Genomic DNA, 24651 nt, shown 5'->3' with positions numbered 1-24651 from the left:
GCTCCTAGGTATACACCCAAAACAATCAAAAAAAGACACAAACATATTTGTATGCCAATGTTCATTGCATGCACCATTTACAATAGCCAAAAAGTGGAAATAATCTATGTGTCCATCAAAAGATGAAAAGATAAATGAACATACAATGCATAAACTTACAGTGGAATAGCTGGCCGTAAAAAGCAATTAAGTTCATATACATGCTGTAACGTGGATGAACCTTGAAAACATTATAAGTGAAATAAGACAGATACACTTATATGAGATATTTAGAGTAGGCAAATTCATGGAAACAGAAACTAGATTAGAGATTACCAACAACTGGGGGAAAGAAAATCGGTAGTTATTGCTTAATGGTTTCAAAGTTTCTGTTTGGTGTGATGAAAATGTCTTGACAATAGTTGTGATAGTTGCACAACAGTGTGAATATAATCAAGGCTACTGAAATGTACACTTAAAAATGGCTATAATGGCAAATATTATGTTATATATATTTTAGCCCAAGCTTATAAAATGTGGAAAAAAAATGAAATAGAATATGTACCTCAATGAGCTAACAGATATTTTCACACGCAGAATGGATAAAATCATTCATGGATTAAAGATACATTCAAGGGGCAAGAGAAACCAATAAATTTTAATGTAATTAGCATGAGAAGTTGAAGAAGCTACTACTGGTCAAGTTTATAAAATAAAAAACTTTTGAGTATCAAATAATAAAAATATCCATAATTGTCTGAAAAGGTAATTAAAAATCTATATAAGTCTGGGTTTTCTTTTTATACATTAGCTAAAATAATATATGTAGAAGCAAACATGAAAATGCTACTCTTCTGTTAGTTTAGGAAAATACAGTAATTAAAAATGTTAATAAGTAATGGGTTTATTTTATTATTTTTTTACATTTAAAAAATGTTTTTATTTTTATTTTTTTGAGAGAGAGGGAGAGGGAGAGACAGAGTGCGAGTGGGGGAGGGGCAGAGAGACAGGGAGACACAGAATCCGAAGCAGGCTCCAGGCTCTGAGCTGTCAGCACAGAGTCCGACGTGGGGCTTGAACTCACAACCATGAGATCAAGACCTGAGCCGAGATCAAGAGTCGGGGGCTTAACAGAATGAACCACCAAGGCACCCCTGTAATCTGTTTATTTTATTATTATTATTATTTTAATGTTTATTTTATATTTGAGAGAGTGGGAAAGACAGAGCTTGAGCGGGGCAGGGACAGAGAGACAGAAACAGGATCTGAAGCAGGGTCTAGGCTCCAAGCTATGAGCTGTCAGTACAGAGCCCGAGGCGGAGCTCGAACTCAAGACACCGCGAGATCATGACCTCAGCCAAAGTCAGATGCTTAACCAACTGAGCCAACCTGAATGGCCCTTGGTTTACTTTAAATAAATATTTAAAAAATTTGTTTTAGGTGCACCCTGGTGGCTCAGTTGGTTAGGCGTCTGACTTTAAGCTCAGGTCATGATCTCGTGGTGTCATGAGTCTGAGCCCCGCCTCAGGCTCTGTGCTGACAGCTCAGAGCCTGCAGCCTGCTTCAGGTTCTATATGTGTGTGTGGGTCTCTCTGCCCCTCCCCTGCTCATATTCTGTCTCTCAAAAATAAATAAACATTAAAAAATTTTTTTTAAATTATCTTAATAGACATTTGGTAAATGTCAATACATATAGCCCACAAAAGCACAAGTATTTTGGAATCCTCAATAAATCTGAAGGTTATAAAAAACTCTTAAATAATTTTAAAAACCACCAATGTATAAATCTATGTTTATTATCAATATTTGCCTTTTAAGAAATAATCAAAAACAATAAAAATGCTTACCTATTAGTGACACCTAGTGGCAACTCAAGTCACCATTAAAGAAAAACATCTTGAATGTCATTTAAGGAAGCGGTATAATTGCGTGCAAATTCAGAACCTACACCATTCCATTCTAAACCATAGAAAGGAAAGCAAACTACAAAAATTACAAGTATTGCCTTCCATACACACTCAAAGCACTGAATATCTTTTTTTTAATCTTTAAAAGAATTAACAATTTTTTTTCCATTTTAAGTTTTGGGTGTGGGGAGGTGGGGGGTAGAGAGAGAGGGAGACAGAAAATCCCAAGCAGGCTCTGTGCTGTTAGTGCAGAGCCTGACACGGGGCTCAAACCCACAAACCATGAGATCATGACCTGAGCCAAAATCAAGACTAAACACCCAGGTGGCCCAAAGCACTGCATTTCTTTATAAATTCTGATGTGCAAACTTCATGAGTAGCTTTTATTTTTTTATTTAATTTGAGAGAGAGAGAGATAGAGAGAGAGAGAGAGAGAGAGAGAGAGAGAGAGAGAACATGACCTGGGGAAAGGGGCAGGGGGAGAGAGAATCTTTAGTAGGCTCCCAAAATGGGGCTCGACCCTGAGATCATGATGTGAGGCAAAATCAAGAGTCAGACGCTCAACTACTAACCATCCGAGCCACCCAGATGCCCTACCATTCTCTTTCTGTTCAAATAAGCTTTAAGATAAGCTCCCAAGCAATGAGCTTGTAATGTCAGAATCCAACCTGGTCATCAACCTCAATAGCACCCCAACACATAATTCACCATTTACATTCAACCTGAATTTCTCATGTGCCCCCTCTTCCATCCCTACTGCCCCAACTTCAGACTTTCAATTTATACCTGAACTATGAGGTCTTGTAATACAAATTCCAATTTTAACATGTTGCTCCCTACTCAAATCCTTCCAGGGACTCTCCTTTGCTTACAGGATCCCAGGCTTTTTAGCTTTAGCTTGGCATATCCGGCTTTCTATCATCCTTTCAACTTTTTCTGCCTACCTCCAACTTGATGCTCTAGAAGGGTCACCAACCTTTTTCTGTAAAGGGCCAAGTGGTAAATATTTGAGGCTTTAATGGTCACATGCTCTTTGTAGCAATGACTCAAATCTGCCACTGTGGTAGAAAACCAACTATATGAAAATATGTAAATGAATCCGCATTCCAATTAAAACTTTATTTACAAGAATAGGCTGCAGGTCAGATTTGACCCACTGGCCAGTTTGCCAACTTTTGCTCTAGAATGAACTGCTTGGTATTTCTTACTTATATTCACAACAATCTGATGACTAATGGAATGTGCACTAGTATATTCTTGTGTTTTACAACTATCTCAGATTTAGTTTCTAATAAATCAATGTATCTGTATCTGTATCTAGCCAATGAAAATGCTCTTTGGTGTCTTTTAACAGGTTTAAGAGTATAAAAGGGTTTGAAGGTCAAAAAGTCTGATCTATTTCAACCTTTTCATTTTATAAAAGAGAAAAAATTAAGGCACAGAGAGGTCACCTAGATTAGTCAAGGGTACTGGTTGGCTAGTGGCAGATATACAGCAGTATACATTATATTATATAATTAACAAATATATTCCATATACTTATATTCCATATAAGTATACATTATTATATACATTATTATACCCTATTAACTATAGTTTCAGAGTTGCTGCCTCCTAGGCTCATTTTACTCTTTTCTTCCAGCATAAACATAGACTGAAGATTAGAACTACAGAGATTACAGGACTCAGCATAAATGACCTGATCTAATCCCCATCCTACCCAAAGAGGCGAGATAACTGGCATGACTATGGCAGCAGTCTTCTTTCAGTTCACTGTTCTTTTCTACTTTCCAAGGCTGCATGTATGGGCAAAGTGTACTTCAATTAGTGTTCAAGGAATGAGAATTTATGTATGTATATATGTATTTATTTTTTAATGTATTTTTATAAAAGCCTAGGCAGAACTTAGGTAGGTAAATCCCCTGAGAAATAAAACAATTTTGAATTGTGAATATCATTGCTTCTCTCTGTTCATGTAGATAATCTAAAGTTACCAAGGTATTCACTTCATAGAGAACTTACCCTCATCATCACTACTAGTAGAATGGATCTCAGGACTGGAGTCAGATTGGGATGATGAAAACTCTTCTTTCCATTTCTTCCGCTTCTTTGGTGGTGGCTCAGCCTTTACTTTCAGCTGTTTAACTTTGGGTTTCACTGAAGGGGCTTTTGTAGTTGTAGTTTTTGGTGTTGGAGGATCAGAAGTTTTACTGCTACTACTTGGTTTAGCCTGAACAGTTCTGCAATGTTACAAACAAACTTCATTAACACACTGCAATCTTGTCAGATTAAAATAAATTAGACCAAAAATGAATAACACTAGTGAAAAAAAGTATAATTACCTCACCAACATCTCCAAAATAAAGCCCAAGTCCCATACATCTCCAATGATGATTCCCACCCTCCTCCGACAAATTCTCTTGAAATACCCTCTAACCACTGACATTCAGTATTCAGTTATAAAGGACTATTAATTTAATCCCTATTTCTCTCTCTTCACTCCTTCTCTCCCTTTATGAACTCATTTTCCTGAGGATGAAGCTGTACAACAGGTGATCAAAGGGCTTTGGGAAGTAATGCATGATAAACCATCAATAGCCATATGTAGTAACTCTGACCATCTGAAACTCTCAGATTCTTGTGGTAGCAAGTTTTGGTGTGGAGACCAACTACATCTGTCCTAGAGCCCTTCAAGATTTGCTGTGTTAGTTCTGGAGATTTGAGTGGATAAAATTCCACCATAAAAATAAGGTGCACTGCTTCTAATAAGTTGGAATCTTAATCAAACTAGACCTTACCAGCACTAGATTGAGAATATCTAGGGTCATACCCCCTTTTCCCATACAGATCACAGGAATGTGGCTAGGTCAGTTGTCTTCCAGATCCATGTTCCAGACAACCCAGATCACATTAATACATGATAATTCTATTGTACACTTGCCTGGTAATGTATAGGTTTTAGAGTTTTCTCTTAAAATTTATTTCATTTTAAATTTGACCCTCCATTTTAATTTTCATTTTATGGATAAAAAAGAGGGCTTCAAAAAGGTTGTGTTACTCTAGGTCATAAAAAGCTGGATTCAAACCTCCTGACTCTAAATCTATTTTCCCTCCATTACATTAGGGTGACACCAAAAGGCTTCTGGGAAAGAAAAGAGTACCTATCCCACCACAGATGGTCATGAGCTTTACGGCTCCGGTCTCATTACTCCAAAAAGAATCACTTATTGCGGCGCCTGGGTTGCTCAGTTGGTTAAGCGTCCGACTTCAGCTCAGGTCATGATCTCACAGGCTTGAGTTCGAGCCCCACGTAGGGCTCTGTGCTGACAGCTCAGAGCCTGGAACCTGCCTTGGATTCTGTGTCTCCCTCTCTCTCTGCCCCTCCCCTGCTTATGCTCTATCTTTTTCTGTCTCAACAATAAATTAAAATATTAAAAAAAAAAAAAGAATCACTTATTATAGCAGACACTGAATTTTTTAGACTTGTATATAATGAAAAAATGTTAGGCTCTTTAACTGATGTGATTCTTTGTATAAGACATTGTGGGTGTGGGCAGATGACTGGATGGCTCAGTTGGTTCAATGTCTGACTTGATTTTGGCTTGGGTTGTGATCCCAGGGTCATGGGATCCACACTGAGTTCGGAGCCTACCAAAGATTCTCTCTCTCAATCTCTGTCTCTCTCTGTTTCTCTCCCCCACTTGTGCTCTCTCTCTCTCTCAAAAGTTAAAAACAAATTAAAAATTAAAAAACAAAAATAAAAAAAAACCATTGCTGGAGTACCTGACTGGTTTGGTCAAAAGAGCATGTGACTTGGGGTCACATACTTGGGGTTCTGGGTTCAAGCCCATGCTGGGTGTAGAGACTACTAAAATAAAACTAACTTAAAATAAAAGACATTGCCAAAAATAAGCCATATATATATATATATATATATATATATATATATATATATATTACATATGAAAATAAATACCTGATAGTTTGTGAAGGCTTACTTCTTGGCTTTTTGGAACACACTCTGACATATTCCTTTTTGTTTGTGTTTTCAATGAACTTCACGTATATCTTTTTGTATTTACTCTTTGCATCTCCAAAATATCCAAGGTACTAAGGAAAGAAACACTATGAATTACATACTTAAACATTCTGTACATAAAATATTTGTTGGCTTGACTATTACATTAGCATCCTTTAAGTTTTTCAAAATGCATCTCTGGCCAAGCTACTTTTCACCCTCAATAAAAATGATCTCAGTCTTATTCTTGACTGTAAGCCCTTACATAGAAGCTTACATTTGGCTAATCATTTGGCTAATCATCAGATGCTTACTTACTCAATGCTGTTAAATAACTACATAAGTATAAAAGAATCACTTTTGTAAGTCTTCTGATAAATTGGGATGTTTGATTGGCAGAATAATCAATATAATAGCAGCCCCTGATTCCGTATGAACTTTTTATAGACTAATAACTAATTCATTTTTTAAAAAAGGTTTTATATATATATATATATATATGTATGTATAAAGTGATTTAATTTTTAAAAACTGGTATTTACATACTGATTCTGTTTTATAATCAGACTATCAGAGTATTATATTATCAAATTTTATATCAGAAATGCTTAATATAAAATACATTTAATTTAGGGGCGCCTAGGGACGCCTGGGTGGCTCAACTGGTTAAGTGTTTGACTTTAGCTCACGTCATCATCTCATGGTTCGTGGGCTTGAGCCCCATGTCGCACTCTGTGCTGATGGTGCAGAGCCTGGAGCCTACTTCAGATTCTGTGCCTCTCGCTCTCTCTGTTCCTACCCCACTTGTACTCTGTCTCCCTCTCTCTTTTTCTCTCTCAAAAATAAATAAACATTAAAAAAAATTAGGGGCATCTTGATGGCTCAGTTGGTTAAGCATCTGACTTTGGCTCAGGTCATGATCTCACAGCTCCTGAGTTGGAGCCCCGTGTCGGGCTTTGTGCTGACAGCTCAGAGGCTGGAGCCTGCTTGAATCCTGTGTCTCTGACTCTCCCTGCCCCTCCCCTGCTCTTGATCTCTCTTTATCTCTTTCTCTCTCTCTCAAAAATAAATATTTAAAAAATAATAAAAATACACTTAAATTTAAATCATCCTTTATTTTTCCCAGGATAATTGTTTTGTCAAAAAAATAGGAAGGCTAATGTAACCAAGCATTTTACTTACACTATTTGTAGCAGCAAATTCTCTTTGTCCATCTCGAATTTCAGGAACAAACTTCTGTAATAAAGCTTTTTGTACTTTCCAAATAGCTGGGGGTTCTTTTCCTGTTTTTAAAGCCTCCTGTAATATGTGGAATCAGTTATAATTTTAAAAACTGGCAACATATTCTAGATTTATAGAATCTTAGAACTAAAAGAAAAATGAATGACCTATATAGCTATTATTTTTAACCTAGATGAATTTTTGCAATAATTTTTATAAGGTGGCTATTCAATCTCTGCTAAAATTCTTCCAGAAATAGGGACGACACCAACATGTACAGTAGCTCATTACCCTTTTGTGTAACTACTGGAAAGTTTTCCCCTAATGATATTTTGATACATTATTTGTGCAGTTTTACAAGAGTATGTATATATTCAAAAAGACCAGAAACAAATATGCTAAAATATTAACAGTAGTTAATTGTGAATGGAAGGCATATAGACAATTTGAATGTTATATTATAGTCCTCATTATACTTTTTAATGCCATTCCTCTCCACCCCAATTCAAAAATAAAATCAAAAGGAAACAAAAACCCCAAAAATATATTATTTTAAGCACAGCTAAAATCGTCTGGTATGAAATTTACCATTCTACCTATGGTTCTATAATTTGAAATTATGAAAATAAGTGAATTCTGTGTTTATTTTATATTCCTATTACTTTCTTTAAACTTTTAAGTAAAAAAAAAAAAAAAAAACCAACCATTTTCTCCAACCCCTTAACAATACAATTGAGTTGGGAACCTTCAAAAACATTAACATTTCAAAACTGCTCTCATTACTAGCACCTAAATGCAGCATACTGACTAGTCAGAAATATGCAAAACTCAAAGTCAAAATAATTTTAAACTGCTTTTTCAAAATATCTGACATCTGCTAGTTTGATTTTATTATCTAGCAATTACAACAGAATAACTATAAAAATATAACTTTTTGCAGTTCAAGCCAGAGGCATACTATTAGTCATTATGAAGGCTTAGTATAGGACATGCCCACTAAACTATGACCTTTACACCTGTGAACATTTAAATCACCTTAAAAGTCTCTATGTCTTCTATCTTTACCACAAATTCATCACGCTCTCTGTATTGGCCTTCTCCTCCACTTTCTGTGTTCTCCTCATCTGTAAAACCTTCTATGGCAACAGTGTCCTGTCCTTTTGCAAACTGGTCTGAAGGAAGCCCATCAAGTTCGCAGGGCTTTGGGGGTTCTGTAGAGTTTATATTTTCCAGGATATTTATTGCAGATGAAGTAGAGCAGGGAGGTTCTTGTTTAACTGCACCCACAGTGGTAGAGGTAGCAGTACCAGTAGTATTGGCAGTTGGGCTAGTAGTTGCCACCCGTAGGGCTTCTGAAACTAGATCAAGCAAATGCAAATCAGTAATACAAATAAATATTTACTTGTTTGGAGTAAAATCTGAACAGTGTAAAAAGAAAGACTTGATTATTTTTACCATCAATTGTTTGAAACAATGAACACTATAGTAAGAAATTAAAATATGGCTGCAAATTTCCAAGAAACAAAGTGATAGAATTACATCTGGATGACAATCAGACTGAGGGCCTCCATCAACCTACTCTTACCACTGAGTCCATTAAGTAGCACAAAGCTATTTTGAGAACAGAGGGGTGCCTGGGTGGCTCAGTCGGTTAAGGGTCCGACTTTGGCTCAGGTCATGATCTTGTAGTTTGTGGGTTCAAGCCCTGCACTGGGCTCGGTGCTGACAGCTCAGAGCCTGGAGCGTGCTTTGGGTTCTGTGTTGCCCGCTATCTGCCCCTCCCCTGTTCATTCTCTGTCTTTCTCTCTCTAAAATAAATAAACATTAAAAAAATTTTTAGAAGAACTGAGACACAAAAGGGACGCAAGATAAGAAGGGTCAGCTGACCAAAGCTGTGAAGAATTCCTAGAAGAAGAAAAGCAAATTGGATGTGGGAAGGGAAAACAACACCCCAAAATACTTTGAAAAAGCTCTAAGAACTACAGAAATAAAAAGGATTGTAAAATAATAACATGAAAAATTGTATGCTAACAAATAAAATGAAATTCCTAGAAAAATGAAAACTAAAAAGGACTCGAGAAGAAATACAATATATGAACAGACCAACAAGTAGGGAGAATAAAAAATGTTAAAAAGCATCCCACAAAGATAAGCACAGGCCCAAATGGGTTCACAAATAGATTCTACCAATTTTAAGTTAAGTAAGAATTAATATCAATCCATCATAAACCAAAAAAACAGAAGGAAACACGTCCCGCTTCATTCTATAGAGCCAGTATTATTCCAATACCTAAACCAGACAAAACATCACACACAAAAAACCAAAGGATCAGCATCCCTCATGAATATATACACAAAAATCTTCAACATATGAGGAAATCAACCAACATATAAAAAGAATTATACATCATGACCAAATGGGTTTTAACATCTAAAGATCAATCAGTCATCATATTAACATAACAAAGGACAAAACCAAAGGATCATCTCATTAGATGCAGAAAAAGCATTTGACAAAATTCAGCACCATGAATTTAAACACTTTTGTGATAAAAATACTCAACAAGCTGAACATAGGAGGGAACTTCAACCTGATAAAGGGCATCTACAAAAACCCAAAAGCTGACATCAGACTTAATGGTAAAAAACTAGATAGATGCTTTCCCCCAAGAAAGATGTCTGAAGAAATAAATAATCTCTATTTGCAGATGACATAATCTTGTATATAGAAAATCCAAAGGAATCTCCTAAAAAAACTATTTGAGTTAATAAGTAAGTTCAGCAAGTTTTCAGAGTATAAAATCAATATATAAAAATCAATAGTATTTTTTTAAAGTAAGCTCTACACCCATCGTGGGCCATGAACTCACAACCTCAAGATCAAGAGTCACATACTGTACCAACTGAGCCAGCCAGGCAGCCCCAAATGTATTTCTATATACTCGCAACGAACAATCCAAAAATGAATTCAGGGGGGTACCAGGGTGGCACAGTTGGCTAAGTGTCCCACTCTTGATTTTGGCTCAAGTCATGACCTCACGGTTTGTGAGATGGAGCTCTGTATGGGGCTCTGAGCTGACAGCATGGAGCCTGCTTGGGATTCTCTCTCGCTCTCTTTCTCTCTGCCTTCCCACTGTTCACATGAGCACACTCTTTCTCTCAAAATAAATAAATAAATAAACGTTAAAAAAAAAAAGAATTCAGGAATACAATTCCACTTATAATAGCATCAAAAAGAAAAAAATATTTGGGAATAAATTTCAGAAAAATATAAAGCTTCCCTTCTGAAAACTATACACATTGTTCAAAGAGTTCTAGTGTTCAAAAGTCTACTATTATCCAGGAGGAGAGAAAGATATTAACAGATTTTGAGAAGCAGAAAATACATACTGTAATTCCTACTATAACCAGGAAAAGAACAGAAATATTTCATCAAAATAATGAGGGGTTGGGAATACAGGAATGAGACGAGACTGACCACGTATCAATGATTATTAAAGCTAAGTGATAGGGGTACCTATCACTGGGTGGCTCAGTTGGTTAAGTGTCCGACTTTGGCTCAGGTCATGATCTCACTGTTTGTGAGTTCAAACCCCCCACTGGACCCGCTGCTGTCAGCACAAAGCCCACTTCTGATCATCTATACCCCCCTCTCTCTGCCCCTCCCTTGCACATGTGCATACACACTCCCTCAAAAAAATAAACACTGAAAAAAATTAAAAAAAAAAAACCGAGTGATACATACATTGGTTTAATTATATCAATCTTTGTTTATATTTGAAAATGCCCATGGGCACCTGATTGGCTCAGTGGGTTGAGCATCTGACTCTTGATTTTGGCTCAGGTCATGATCTCATGGTTGATGGGATTGAGCCCCACTTCGGGATCTGCACTGATAGCATGGAGCCTCCTTGGGATCCTCTCTTTCCCTTTCTCTCTCTCCGCCCCTTTCCTACTTGTGCATACACATGTGCTCTCTCTCAAAATAAATAAATTATAGGGGTGTCTGGGTGGCTCAGTTAGTTAAGTGTCCGACTCTTGATTTTGGTTCAGGTCATGATCTCACAGTTCACGAGATTAAGCCCTACGTCGGGCTCTGTAATGACAGCGCAGAGCTTGCTTGGGATCCTCTCTCTCTCCCCTCTCTGTCTGCCACTCCCCCCCACCCTGCCCGTGTGCTCTCTCTCCCTCTTTCTCAAAATAAACATATAAAAAAATAAACAAAAAAAGAAAATGTCCATAGTAAAAAACTAAGCAAATATTTCTTTTAAAAGAATGTATAACTGGGGCACCTGGGTGGCTCAGTCAGTTAAGTGGCCGAATTCAGCTCAGGTTATGACCTCGAGTTTCATGAGTTCAAGCCCCAAGTTGGGCTCTGTGCTGACAGGTCTGAGCCTGGAGCCTGCTTCAGAGTCTGTGTCTCCCTTTGCTCCACCCCTGCTCACACTTTGTGTGTGTCTGTCTCTCAAAAAATAAATATTAAAAAAATTTTTTTATTTCTCTATTTTATTTTTATTTCCCAATGTATAATTATTTTTATTTTATCAATGGAGCTTTTGCATCCAGACTTTTAAAATTCTCATGTCATCAAATACATTTCCCTTTTCACTGTGAGTTTTTTTTCCTTTTAATTTTTATTTAATTTTTTAAAAAATTTACATCTAAGTTAGTTAGCATATAGTGCAACAGTGACTTCAGGAGTAGATTCCTTAAAGCCCCTTACCCATTTAGCCCATCCCCCCTCCCACAACCCCTCCAGTAACCCTCTGTTTGTTCTCCATATTTAAGAGTCTCTTATGTTTTTGTCCCCCTCCCTGTTTTTGTATTATTTTTGCTTCCCTTCCCTTATGTTCATCTGTTTTGTATCTTACAGTACTCATACAAAAGAAGTCATATGATATTTGTCTTTCTCTGACTAATTTCGCTTAGCATAGTACCCTCTAGTTCCATCCACATAGTTGCGAATGACAAGATTTCATTCTTTTTGATTGCTGAGTAATTAAAAAAATTTTTTTAATAAAAATAAAAGAATGTATAACTTTCAAATTAGTACAGGGAAACATCTATATATAAATACTCTATGATGCTCTTTTTATGAAGCTTTAAAACACACCAAAGCTAAGAAGAGTGTTCAGGTGTAGTATAGTATAATATACATAAAAGGGATTAAGAGGTACATACTTCCAGTTATAAAATAAGTAATGGAGATGAAAATAACAGAAGGAATACAGTCAATAATACTGTATTAATGTTGCATGGTGACAGATTGAGAAATGTATGAAATTGTTGTATCAATAAGCTATGCATTGGAAACTAATATAACATTGTATGTCAAATATACTTAAAAAAACAAAGGTATAGTATTTAGGGATGCATACACAGGTGATAAAATTACAAAAGAAAAGCAAGGAAGTGATTACCACCCCCAACTAAGATAGTGGTTAGTTCTAGAGGTTATGAGTTGAGTTTAATGTATAATATTCAATTTGGGGGCACCTGGTTGAGCGTCTGACTTTGGCTCAGGTCATGATCTCACAGTTTGTGGGTTCGAGCCCTGCATCAGGTCCTGTGCTGACAGATTGGAGCCTGAAGCCTGCTTCAGATTCTGTGTCTCCCTCTCTCTCTGCCCCTCCCCAACTTGCACTCTGTCTCTGTCTCTCTCTCAAAATACTAATCATTAAAAAAATTAATATAATATTCAAATTTTGTACTTTCTTGTTCTCTAATGAGTAGCATTTAACACCATTAAATTTTATTCTTTGCTCCACACTTTTAGCACATCTCATTGGTTTTGAAATGTAATGCTCCACTGTCCTTTCTAAGTGGTTAATCATTTCAGTTTTGGTTTCTTTTTAAAGCCATGAGGTATTTAGGAGAAGTTATTTAGAAGTTTTAAAAATAAACTTTTTATTTCTTTGTCCTTTTCTTTTTTTCCTTTCAACTATTATTTATAAAATTATTGCATTATAGTCAGGGAATATGGCTTAAGTAATGTCTGCATTTTCCAATTTATAGAAACTGTATGTGTGTTATCTTACATGTCTTATATTTATTTCCATATGTGAGTTATATTTCACGAGAAAATATTTTGAAAGAAAACAGATATGGAAAAATATACCAAAACAGTAACAATAAAATTAGTATGGCAATATTAAAAACAGAAATGAGAAAGTAAAAGGGAAAAAGATTTTATGAAAAGGAAATTTAACTTAGTACAATTTTATGTATCCGATCACATGGGTTTGAAACATATCAAGTAAACAGCATTAGAGAAACAATCAAACATAGTTGGAAACTTTAACACACCTTTTTCAGGAATCAACAGATCAAGCAATCTAAAAACAAATAAGGATAGGGAGGATTTAAAAACTGTTTATTATTCAGAATTTCAAACATACATAAAAGTAGAAAATACAAACCCTCAAATATCATAACCCAGTTATAGTAACTACTACGAACATTTTGGTATACTTCTTTCATATTTCCATCACCCCTTTTATATTTGCTGGGATAGTTCAAGGCAAATTCTAGCCCTGTCATTTAGGTCCAACAAACATAAATTTTCTTATATAACCTAATGTCATGTATTACATTAAGCAAAAAAGGAGATATAAAGGATTTGAACGGCATTACCAAATATAATCTATAGCACATAGTATTCATGAATTATTTATAAAAAATGATCATTTACCAAGCCACTAGCAAACTTTTTATAAATATCCAAAAGGAGGCATTATTGAAGCACTCCTTTGACCAAAATACAGTAGGGCCATAAATTAGTAATAAATGAGTACCACCAACAACAAAAATAGAAACCTATTAGGAAATAGGCAAAAACACACAATTCTTAATAGCTCTTAGGTTAAAAAGGAAATTAAAACTGAAATGAGAAAGCATTTAGAAAGGAGTGAGAGCATTACAAATTGAAACCAAAGGCATAGAGCCGGAGTGTGTTGCAATGAAGAAACCTTACACTTTAATGCCATTCATTAAAAAGCAAGGATATACATATAAAAATAAACTATTAAACTCAAGAAGCCAGAGAGAGAATATTAAATTGAACCCAGGGAAGATAGAGAAATAGAACTGAGTAAAGAAAAAGTGAGTAAGAAAATGAAAGCAGGAATAAATAAAAAGCACACTGGTTCATTGAGAAGAACTATTAAATAGGTAAACTTCACAGAATGATAAGGAAAAAGATTCAAACACATTTGGAGCAAGAAAGAGAACATATGTATAGAAACAGAGGGGATCAAATGCTATGTGCAACTTCATAACAGATTAAAAAATCTAAATGAAAGGGATGATTTTACTAGAAAATACCATACCTTTAAAAAAATTGATCTTGATAGATTAAACTACCTCAGAAAAAAAACTGGAAAGTCCCAGATATATTCTTAGAAAGTTCTACCAAACCCCTCTTATATGTGGTAGGTAAATTTTTTCAAAGCTTAGACAAATATAAAAACTCTCCCAATTCGGGGCGCCTGGATGGCTCAGTCGGTTGAGTGTCCGACTTCGGCTCAGGTCATGATCTCACAGTCTGTGGGTTCGAGCCCCATGTCGGGCTCTGTGCTGACAGCTCAGGGCCTGGAGCCTGTTTCAGATTCTGTGTCTTCCTCTCTTTCTCTGACCCTCCCCTGTTCATGCTCTCTCTCTGTCTCAAAAATAAATAAACATTAAAAAAATTAAAAAAAAAAACTCTGACTATAAAAGTGAATATTAAGACAAAAAACGAAAACACAAAACCAAAAATATAGCAATAAAAAGATTAAGGCAAAAAACACTATAAGCATAGGGGCGCCTGGGTGGCTTAGTCAATTAAGCATCCAACTTCAGCTCAGGTTATGATCTCACAGTTTGTGAGTTTCATGTCACAGTTTGAGGCCCTCATTGGGCTCTATGCTGACATCGCAGAGCCTGGAACCTGCTTGGAGTTCTGTGTCTCCCTCTTTCTGCCCCTCCCCTGCTCATGCTCTGTCTCTCTCTCTCTCTCTCAAAAATAAAATAAATATTTAAAAAAAAACTTTTAAAAAACACTATAAGCGTTAATCTCACTTATGAATCTAAGTGTAAAAATCCTAAATAAAACACTAGCAACTTAAATCTTGCAATGGATTAAAATAATTCAGCATGACCAAGCAGAGTTTATGGTAGAATTTTCTTAAAAAGGTTCAACATTAAGAAATGAAATAAGGGGCGCCTGGGTGGCGCAGTCGGTTAAGCGTCCGACTTCAGCCAGGTCACGATCTCGCGGTCCGGGAGTTCGAGCCCCGCGTCGGGCTCTGGGCTGATGGCTCAGAGCCTGGAGCCTGTTTCCGATTCTGTGTCTCCCTCTCTCTCTGCCCCTCCCCCGTTCATGCTCTGTCTCTCTCTGTCCCAAAAATAAATAAACGTTGAAAAAAAAAAAATTAAAAAAAAAAAAAAAAGGACACCAAATAAAACGGCACCTCAGTCAGTTGGGTGTCTGACTTCAGCACAGGTCATGATCTCACCACTCGTGAGTTCGAGCCCTGCTTGAACTCTGTGCTGGACAGCTCAGAGCCTGGAGCCTGCTTCTAATTCTGTGTCTCCCTCTCTCTCTCTCTCTGCCCCTCTCCCACTCACACTCTGTCTCTTTCTCTCAAAAATAAATAAATGTTAAAAAAAAAAGAAATGAAATAATAGATTAATGTGGGAAAAAAAGCATATGACAAAATTCAACACACATTGTTAATTTAAAAATATTTTTTTAAGGGGTGCCTGAGTGGCTTGCTCAGTTGGTTGAGTGTCCAACTTTTAACTTCAGCTCAGGTCATGATTGATCCCAAGGTCATGAGATTGAGCCCCATTTGGGCTCCACACTGAGCATGCATGGTGCCTGCCTGGGATTCTCTCTCTCCCTCTCTTTCTGCTCCTCCCTCCCTCACTCTTTCTCTCCCAAAATAAAAAAACTAAAAAAAAAAAAAAAAAAAAAAAAAAGAATTACATTAAAATGAATGGAAATATGTAAATTCTCAGCAGAGAAATAGAAACTAGAAAAAAGAACCAAAAACAAATTTTGTAATTAAAAAAATATCTGAAATAAAAAATTCACTGGATGGGATCGATAACAGAATTGAGAAGGCTGAAAAATCAATGAACTGTAAGATAGGCCAATAGAAATTATACAATGTTTAGAACAGAGAGGAAAAGAAGATTGAAAAAAATGAACAGAATGTCAGGAGCAGTATCAAAAGGTTTTACATTTGTGTCACTGAAGTGTCACTGGAGTCCTGAAAGGAGAGAGATTAGTACAGAAAAAATAATGTCCCCAAACTCTCAAATTTGGTAAAAGACATACATTTTACAGATTTAAGAAGCTCAGTGAACTCCAAACAGGATAAACCCTACCCAGATAAACAATTACATTGCTGAAAACCAAAGAAAAAGAAAAAGTAATCTTTGGGCTAATGGGAAGCAAATGATACCAGAGGGTAACTTGGAACATCAGGAATAAAGGAACTGCAACAGAAATTATAAATATCTGAGTAAATATAATAGGCTCTCTTCCTCCTCTTATTTAAAATGTATTTGACAATTGAAAGCAAACCCCTATTAAAGTTTTCAATATATGTAGATAGATGTAATATATACGCCAAATATGTATAACGTAAGGGCAGGGGTAAAGGGACCTGTATGGTCGTTAGACTTTGACATTTTACTTGAAATCATAAAAATATTGTTTTAAAATGTTTATTTATTTATTTTGAGAGAGAGAGAGAGTGCAAATTGGGGAGGGGCAGAGAGGAGAGGGAATCCCAAGCAGGCTCTGCGCTGTTAGGGCAAGGCCCAATGTGGGGCTTGAACCCACCAACTATGAGACCATGACCTGAGCTGAAATCAAGAGTCTGATACTCGACCAACTGAGCCATCCAGGTGTGCCAGAATCATAAAAATATTAATTCTATGTGGATGGTAATCACTAGGTCAAACACTAGAAGCATAGTACAAAAAGATACAGACAGAAAAAGCAGAGATAAATTTAAAAATGAAATACTAAAAGTTGAAATATTGTTTTTATAAATTTTTTAATGTTTATTTTTTGAGAGAGAAAGAACTGAAAAAATAATATATAAATAAAAAATAAATAATTAAAATTTGTGGGACATAGCTAAAGCAGGACTTAGAGAGAGGTCTGTAACATTAAATGCGTATAGCAGAAAAGTAGAGGGGTCTTAAATTAACAATTTAGGCTTCTACCAAAAGAAACTAGAAAAATAGGGTATAATAAACCTAAATCAAGCAGGAAAAAGGAAATGACAAGAGCAAAAATCAGTGAAACTGCCAACAAAGGAGAAAAAGAATCAATAAAATTAATAAACTTCTATTCAGACCATGACAAAAAGAGAGAAGACACAAATTACTAACATGAGGAAATACTACCAACGACTCTATGCTGATAAATTTGACATGTCAATTAAAACGGAATGATTCCTTCAAAGATACAAACTACCAAAGCACAGTCAAGAAGAAACAGGCAAGGTGAACAGCTCTGTATCAAAGAAACTGAACTCATAGCAAAAAAGTTTCTGACAAAGAAAACTCCAGGTTCAAACGGTTTCACTAACAAATTCAATCAAACATTTGTGGAAGAGATAGTACTACCCAACCTCTTGCAGAAAACAGAGAAGGGAAGAATCACCAAGTCATTTATGAGGTCAGCAACAACCAGATACCAAAACCAAACAAAGGAATTACAAAAGGAAAACTACAGACCAATATCCACTGCAAACATGGATGTAAAAAAATTAGAAAATTGAATCCACTGATGTATAAAAAAGATAATATATCACAATTGCTGAGGTTTATCTTGGGAATGCAAGGCCATGAATATATTTGAAAATCAGTCAATGTTATTCACCATATTGAAAGACTTAATAAGAAAACTACATGATCATTTCAACAGATGAAGAAAAATCATTTGACAAAATTCAACTTCCATTCATTATAAAAACTGTTACCAAACTAGGCAATGTAAAGAATTTCTTTAATGTGGTAAGACATCTACAAAAAACCTATAGTGAACATTGTACTTAATGGCAAAAGGTTGATTTTTTTTCCTCCAAAGATCAAGAACATATTCAGAATGTCCACACTCAACTCTTTCATTAAACACTGTATAGAAATGTTTATTCCTATACAGTAGGACAGGAATGAAGAAGGCATTAAGACTGGAAAAGAAAAATGAAACTATCCTTATTTGCAAATGACATAATTTTCTACATAAAAAATCCTACAGAATAAAAAAAAAACAAACACAACAAACGCCTAGAATTAATAAGTTGTGCAGATTTGTAGGATTTAAGATCAACATATATATATGTATATTATATACACATATATAACATATTATATATTATATATACATATATATTATGTATATAATATACATATATATGACAATTTTTATAATCTACCAATAAATAAGTAAAATTAGAAATTTTTAAAAAGCATCATTTACAATAAATAGCACCAAAAATATTTAGGCTCTACATCCCTAAATATAGATCATGTGCAGGATCTATATGCCCAAAACTGTAAAAGACTAGTGAAAAATCAAATGTGTTCATGAATTGTTAACACTCAGTACACTGTTAATAGTTCAGTTTTCCTCAAAGTGGTATAGATTCAAAGAAATCAAAATCAAAATTCCAGTGAGAATTTTTTTTGGTAGATACAGCTGATTTGCAATTTTATATGGAAAAGGAAAGGAACTAGAAAAGGCAAAACAATTTTGAAAAAGAACAAATTTGAATTCGCAACTGCCCTTTTTCAAGGTTTACTATAAAGCTACAGCAATTAAGACTGTGTTATTTTCAAAAGCATAAACACACAGATCAATGTAACAGAACTGACAGTCCAGAAATAGATTTATACAAACATGATCAACTGATTTTTTATAAAAAATGCAAAGGCAACAGAAGAAGAAAGGACTCTTTTCAACAAATGGTGCTGGAAAAGCTGGACTTCCATATATAAAAACATTAACTTCAACCCATACCTCACTCACCTCCTGTAAAAATAAATCAGAAGGGTCAGACTTTGGGTACCTGAATGGCTCAGTCCGTAGAGCATGCTACTCTGGATCTCAGGGTTGTGAGTTCAAGCCTCATGCTGGGCGCAGGGCTCACATTTTCAGATTTGATTTATATTCATTTTTCATATTTGATTCATATTTTATTTTTACTTATCTTTTTTAAATGAAAGGGCCCTCTCAGTGCTGGACCTTTCATTTTTTTTTTAAGTTTATTTATTTTGAGAGAGAGAGAGAGAGAGAGAGAGAGAGAGAGAGAGAGAGTGAGCAGGGATGGGGCTGAGAGAGAGGGAGAAAGAAAATCCCATGCAGGCTCTGCACCGACTCAGGGTTCTATCCCACAACCTTGGGATCATGAGCTGAGCTGAAATGAAGAGTCGGAAGCCTAAGCAACTGAGCTACCCAGGTGTCCCTAGATTCCTATTTTAGAACAAAAATTATAAAAGCATTGTTCTACAAATGGAAGAGGGAATATAATAACAATTGCAAAGCACCCTGAATTGGGGGAAAAGGGAGTGTAGAATCTTACTAGGATTATCCACGTACATAATGTCTTTGGCTCTAACATTGACATTCCATTATACCGATTTCCCTGTATAACAAAATGTGAATTCTTTAGAAATGAATTAGCAGATGTTTATGCTAACAGATTATTTGGAATACAGGTTGTTTCAGATCACTTCAGCAGTTAAAGGTAGTCTCAAGTCCAGAGAGAAACTAATAAGGTACATCGCAAAACGGTTTAACTTTCAAAGCACCACTTTATACAAAAGAGCTAGGCAGGAATAGAGGCTCTACAATCAGACAAACCTGAGTAGACTCCAGCTCTGTCGCTTACTAGTTGTATGGACCTGCACAATTCATTCACTCTTGGTTATACCATCTGATATTGGAGAGAACAATGCAGATCTCACAACACTGCTACTAGTTCCTAGCACAGAGGTGGTGGCTACTATATTGTTACAAATATTTTTCCTTAGCATCTTCCTTAAAATAGTTCACATGAGGCAGAGCTTCTTAAATCAGTTCCTCCAAATGTTCATTTAACTATAAAGTGAAAGCACACCCAAAGATTTGGGTATAGTCTGAAGCCAACACAAAAAATTTTTAATTTTACCTTAATGTGCTACAAATAGTATAATAATATTTAACAGCAAAATGTTTGTCTTCATGTAAAATTGACATACCAAGAAAATATGCCAGTTACTACTACAACAGGGCCCCCAGTACAAATGCCTCATGTCCATAACCCACCTCAAGATGTCTCAGATTAGAGAACCTGGATACACACTATGTAAATTATGTATCATGTGGTAAAAAGTCAAGAAAACACAGAAGTTCTCAACCTAAACCCCAAAACTTTCCTACAGGGAAGAAACATTAAAAAAAAAAAAAGTACCTAAAATACCTCCCTATGCATTTTGTCCTGAAAATTTATTTGCAGACCTGTTTCAAGTTAAGAAAGCTTAAAACCCAATCTGTCACCATAAAAATAAGAGTGGAAAGCCATTATTATGAATCCAAAATTTAAAACTTTTACCTGCTTTCTTCTTTTTATCAGAAGTAGCATCCAAAGTAGTTAAGGTAGTAGAGGCGCTTTTATAAATATCATGACCACATACTCCAGGATCTTCTTCATCAGAAGAAAATGAAGATAAATGTTCCAAGTTTTTAAGTTCATTATCAACTTTTTCTGATGGACTGTTACCCCCAATTTCAGACACGGAAGGTGTGGGTGTTGTCGAAGAAGTCTTTGGAAGTGGTGGGGGACAAAATGTACGAACAGTCTGGGTCCCTGGTCGTCTAGTCCTGTTAGGCATTCGTACAGCAAGAGTGGAAAACTGCTGCTTGGGCCCAGATTTCAGAAAATCTAAGAAAGAGGCAATAAATCCTGTTTTGACTTCTGGCTGTTTTTCCTCTACTTCTTTGATCTTCTGTCTCATTTTTTCTTGATGCTGATAACCATCATGGCAGCTCTCTGAGGAAGGAGGAGTATATGGCAGATACACATCTGTTCCCCTTGGATTCTGGCGTTTGCCCTGGGCAGGTCTTTTCAGCTGTTTCTGATTACTGTTGTCTTCCTCTTTTGTTTGCCCCTTTCCAGTTTTTTTCTTCTGAAGGTTAAAATGCATTAAATCTTGATTTTCTTCTTCAATCTTGACACCGATGGCCTCCCCAGGTTGGGCCATGGCCAACAGTGCAAGTGTACTTCTAGTTGGGTTCACTGACACACTGCTGTCATCAGTGGTGAGCTCACTCTCTGATGTAGCACTTTCTCCACTTATACTTCTACTAGAAACAAACTCTTGGCTTCTGTTATTATTTAATGTACTATCCATAGGAACTTCGCTATCTTCTTCAGATTCGTGATTGGTAGCAGACTGTTTCTTGAATGAGCCAGAACTTTGCTCCTGGACATCATGACTTGGTCCAACCACAGGTGAAATTACTTTAGATGCTTTATTTTGACCAGTTTCAATATGCTGTTGATCCAGAGTCATTTTTGACTGGAGAGTTGGTACTGGTGACAGGTTTACAGCAACTTGATTTCCATTTAAGGAAATATCATTTATATTCTGTGGCTTTCCTACTGCGGCTGTCACAGAGTTAAAATCTGAAGTCACATGCCCAACATCTAATGACTGCTGAAAATGAGATTTAGAATCACCATCTTCAACTGCTGGAATGGTTTCATTTGAAGTTGACTTGGAAAAATCAGAAGGAGTAACCCCACAAGCTGCTGCTGTAGCTGCTAAGATATCATCTACATTTGATAAAATATTTCTCTCATCACTGAGAAGCATTGCCTCTGGGAAACACATTGATCCAAGAGAAACAAAATGATTCTTTGAATCATGTTGACTTGTTTCACTAAAATGGCCCTTAGCTGTTAGATGTTGTTGTAATGGTTTTGAAGACTCAGAGAGGTCCATTTTCATAATTTCAGAAGTTTGAGGATGGAGCTGCTGCTGAGAATGATCACCATTGCTCTGAATAATATGACCATCCATTTGAAGGAAAGGATGTACTATTTGTTGAGGACTTTGAACACGCTGTACTTGTAAAGATGCCTTTACTTGTCCTAAACCTGCCTGCAGTATTGACTGCTGAAGAATTTGTAAATCACAGGCAGAATCTAAAAGGACCTGTGGGTTAGGAAGAGATGCCTGATGGCCATGCCCTAAAGCATGATTTGGAATTTGAATCTGAGATGAGGCATTAATTATTTGATCATGTTGCTCCTGGACCTTGGCTTCATGTACCTTATGTATAAGAGAATGCTGCGGGTTGAGGTCTTTAGTATTCAACCTGATTTGTGGAGTTTGCATTAAATTAGTTGCCTTCTTAATATCAAGGGTTGTTGCACTGACTTGGCCAATTTGTTGGGTAAGCTGTGTCACTGAACCAACCATGCTTTCTTCTTTTTTTGACCCTTGTAGAGCAATCCCAACAACCTGATCTTCAAGACGAGAGTTACTTCTAATTACACTCTGAGAATACCTGTCATCTGCCTTTGACACCTTATAAGCCGATTCTTGAACATTAATCTCTCCATCTGACAGCCTTTGGGTTGATGACTCAAGAGACACTTGTGGCTGCAATACCTGTAACTCTTGCATTGGAAAATCCTCTTCTTGCTTTGAAGATGTATACACAGTTGAGTCAAGTTTTCTTTCAGCATAAGACTTTGGATCAGGGGAAGGTATGTTATTCTGTAATGTCTGACAGTGAGTAGAGGATGCAAAAGATGATGACTGGGCAGCAGGCAAAAACTTTTGGGACTGGGGAGATGATGACCCTTGAGTCTGAGCATTCTGGGAAGAATGCATGGAAATATAATTCTGGGTTGGGCTAGAATCTGGCAAATTCTGAGCCCGAGTGGCAGAAGAGTAAGAAAGAGAAGGGGCTGTTAATGTTAGAGACTGCCCTGAAGCATAGCTTTCTGAAGGACTAACAACTGATAACACCTGTGACTGAGATGAATAACTAACCTGTGTCTGGCTAACTGGTGGTAAACCCTGAGAATGACTAGATGAATAACTTTGAGACTGACTAACTGAAGACAGATCTCTTGTTTGGGCAGGGTAATTCTCATTTGTAACTGAAGATAATACTTCTTGTTGATTAGAAGAATAATTAAGTGTCTGATTTTCAGAAGTTATAGTCTGAGATGATCCAGAAAAAGTCAACGTTTTATATAAGGATGGCAACTTCTCAACTTTGTTGGACCTATAAACCTGTGAATGAACAATAGATGGCACATTATGTGGCTGTACTAAACCATAATTTTGGGACTGACTAACTGATAAAAGGCTTGGTAGCTGCGCTGTAGAATAAATTTGTGCTTGGCCCGATATTACAGAACTCTGGTTATGTAAAGGTTTGGAATAGCTTAATGTTTGCACAGGAGGAATTACACTTTGAGGTTTGGGGGTCTTAGTTGATGCTAGTGGTTGTTTTGTAGAACAGCTTTTTACTTTTGTAGCAGATGGAGGAAACCCTGATGATGGAATTGTAGATGAGTAAGACTGAGCAAGTTCCACTGACACCTGGGAGGTCTTCTGTTGTAATCCTCCATTGCTCACCTGAGTAGAATCTCCAACTGGGCTACAGGATAAAGATGACTGCCTACTTGTTTCCTGAAAATTAACCACACTTGCATTTGACAGATAGCTATGTAAGGAATGCTGTGAACCAGTCAGTTGTGCCTGAATAGACTGGGTACCTGAAGGCCGCTGATGGTGTTTAATAACACTACATTCTCGAAGAAGAGCTCTTTCAATGGAAGCAGTAGAACTAGTAAAGAGAGTTGAACTGTAGGCTTGAGGAGTTTGCTGGGCTCCCCCAAGTGCTGAAGGCAACAAACTAAATTGAGGTTGTAAAAGATGGGGTGCAGACTCTTGCGCTGAGCGATACGTTGAAGACTGAGGTGGTATGCTGTTACTTAACGCAGAACTGCCCAGGCGCTCAAATGCCAAAGCAGTTGGAACAGTTCCCTGGGAAGTCTTGATTTGTAGCAGAGGGTCATGAGGATTTAAAATTCCATTTGATGTAGTGTTAAAAGACGAATCCTGAAGCACCAAAGGTGAGGTGGTAGCAAAGTTTCTATTGCTGAAGGTGGTGGGATGCTGATAAGCAGAGAGGGCAGAGGGTGGAAGTGTTCCAGTGGTTGGCAAAGGTCCAGTAACAAACAGCTCAGTTGCTGCTGAGGAATGCATACCTGTGAAGAGAAAACATAAAGAACTTTATGCAATCACAGCACACACACACACACACACGCACGCGTTTTTACAGTAGAGACTTACGTACCCATAACCCATTATAATCTCTGTAAGGGTGAAGGGGCGGGGGAAAAAATCTCTGTAAGACTGAAAAGCCTGATAAGCTAGTTCTACATGTAAATTTAAAAAATTACATTTCAAGATAGCTAGCTTTCTTAAAAGCAAAAACAAAGTTACAAAGGTATTTGC

At 36.5% G+C, this 24651-nt stretch overlaps 1 protein-coding gene across 4 annotated transcripts in view; it reads right to left on the bottom strand.

Moving 5' to 3' along the window:
• QSER1 (glutamine and serine rich 1) overlaps positions 1-24651 on the bottom strand; it is an 83862-nt gene that overhangs the window by 18703 nt on the left and 40508 nt on the right. For all 4 annotated transcript variants that reach the window (XM_023239677.2, XM_023239678.2, XM_023239679.2 and 1 more), the window contains 5 exons: positions 20721-24401; positions 8161-8483; positions 7087-7203; positions 5863-5996; positions 3909-4126 (listed from right to left, as the gene is read on the bottom strand). In XM_023239677.2, the coding sequence (XP_023095445.1) occupies positions 3909-4126; positions 5863-5996; positions 7087-7203; positions 8161-8483; positions 20721-24401 (4473 nt within the window). The remainder of the gene's footprint in view (positions 1-3908; positions 4127-5862; positions 5997-7086; positions 7204-8160; positions 8484-20720; positions 24402-24651) is intronic.

The sequence above is a fragment of the Felis catus genome, chromosome D1 (genome assembly GCF_018350175.1).
Source record: "Felis catus isolate Fca126 chromosome D1, F.catus_Fca126_mat1.0, whole genome shotgun sequence".
Classification (NCBI taxonomy): Eukaryota; Metazoa; Chordata; class Mammalia; order Carnivora; family Felidae; genus Felis; species Felis catus.
The sequence above is the reverse complement of the archived record's forward strand: the minus strand, read 5'-3'. Positions and strand labels throughout refer to the sequence as shown.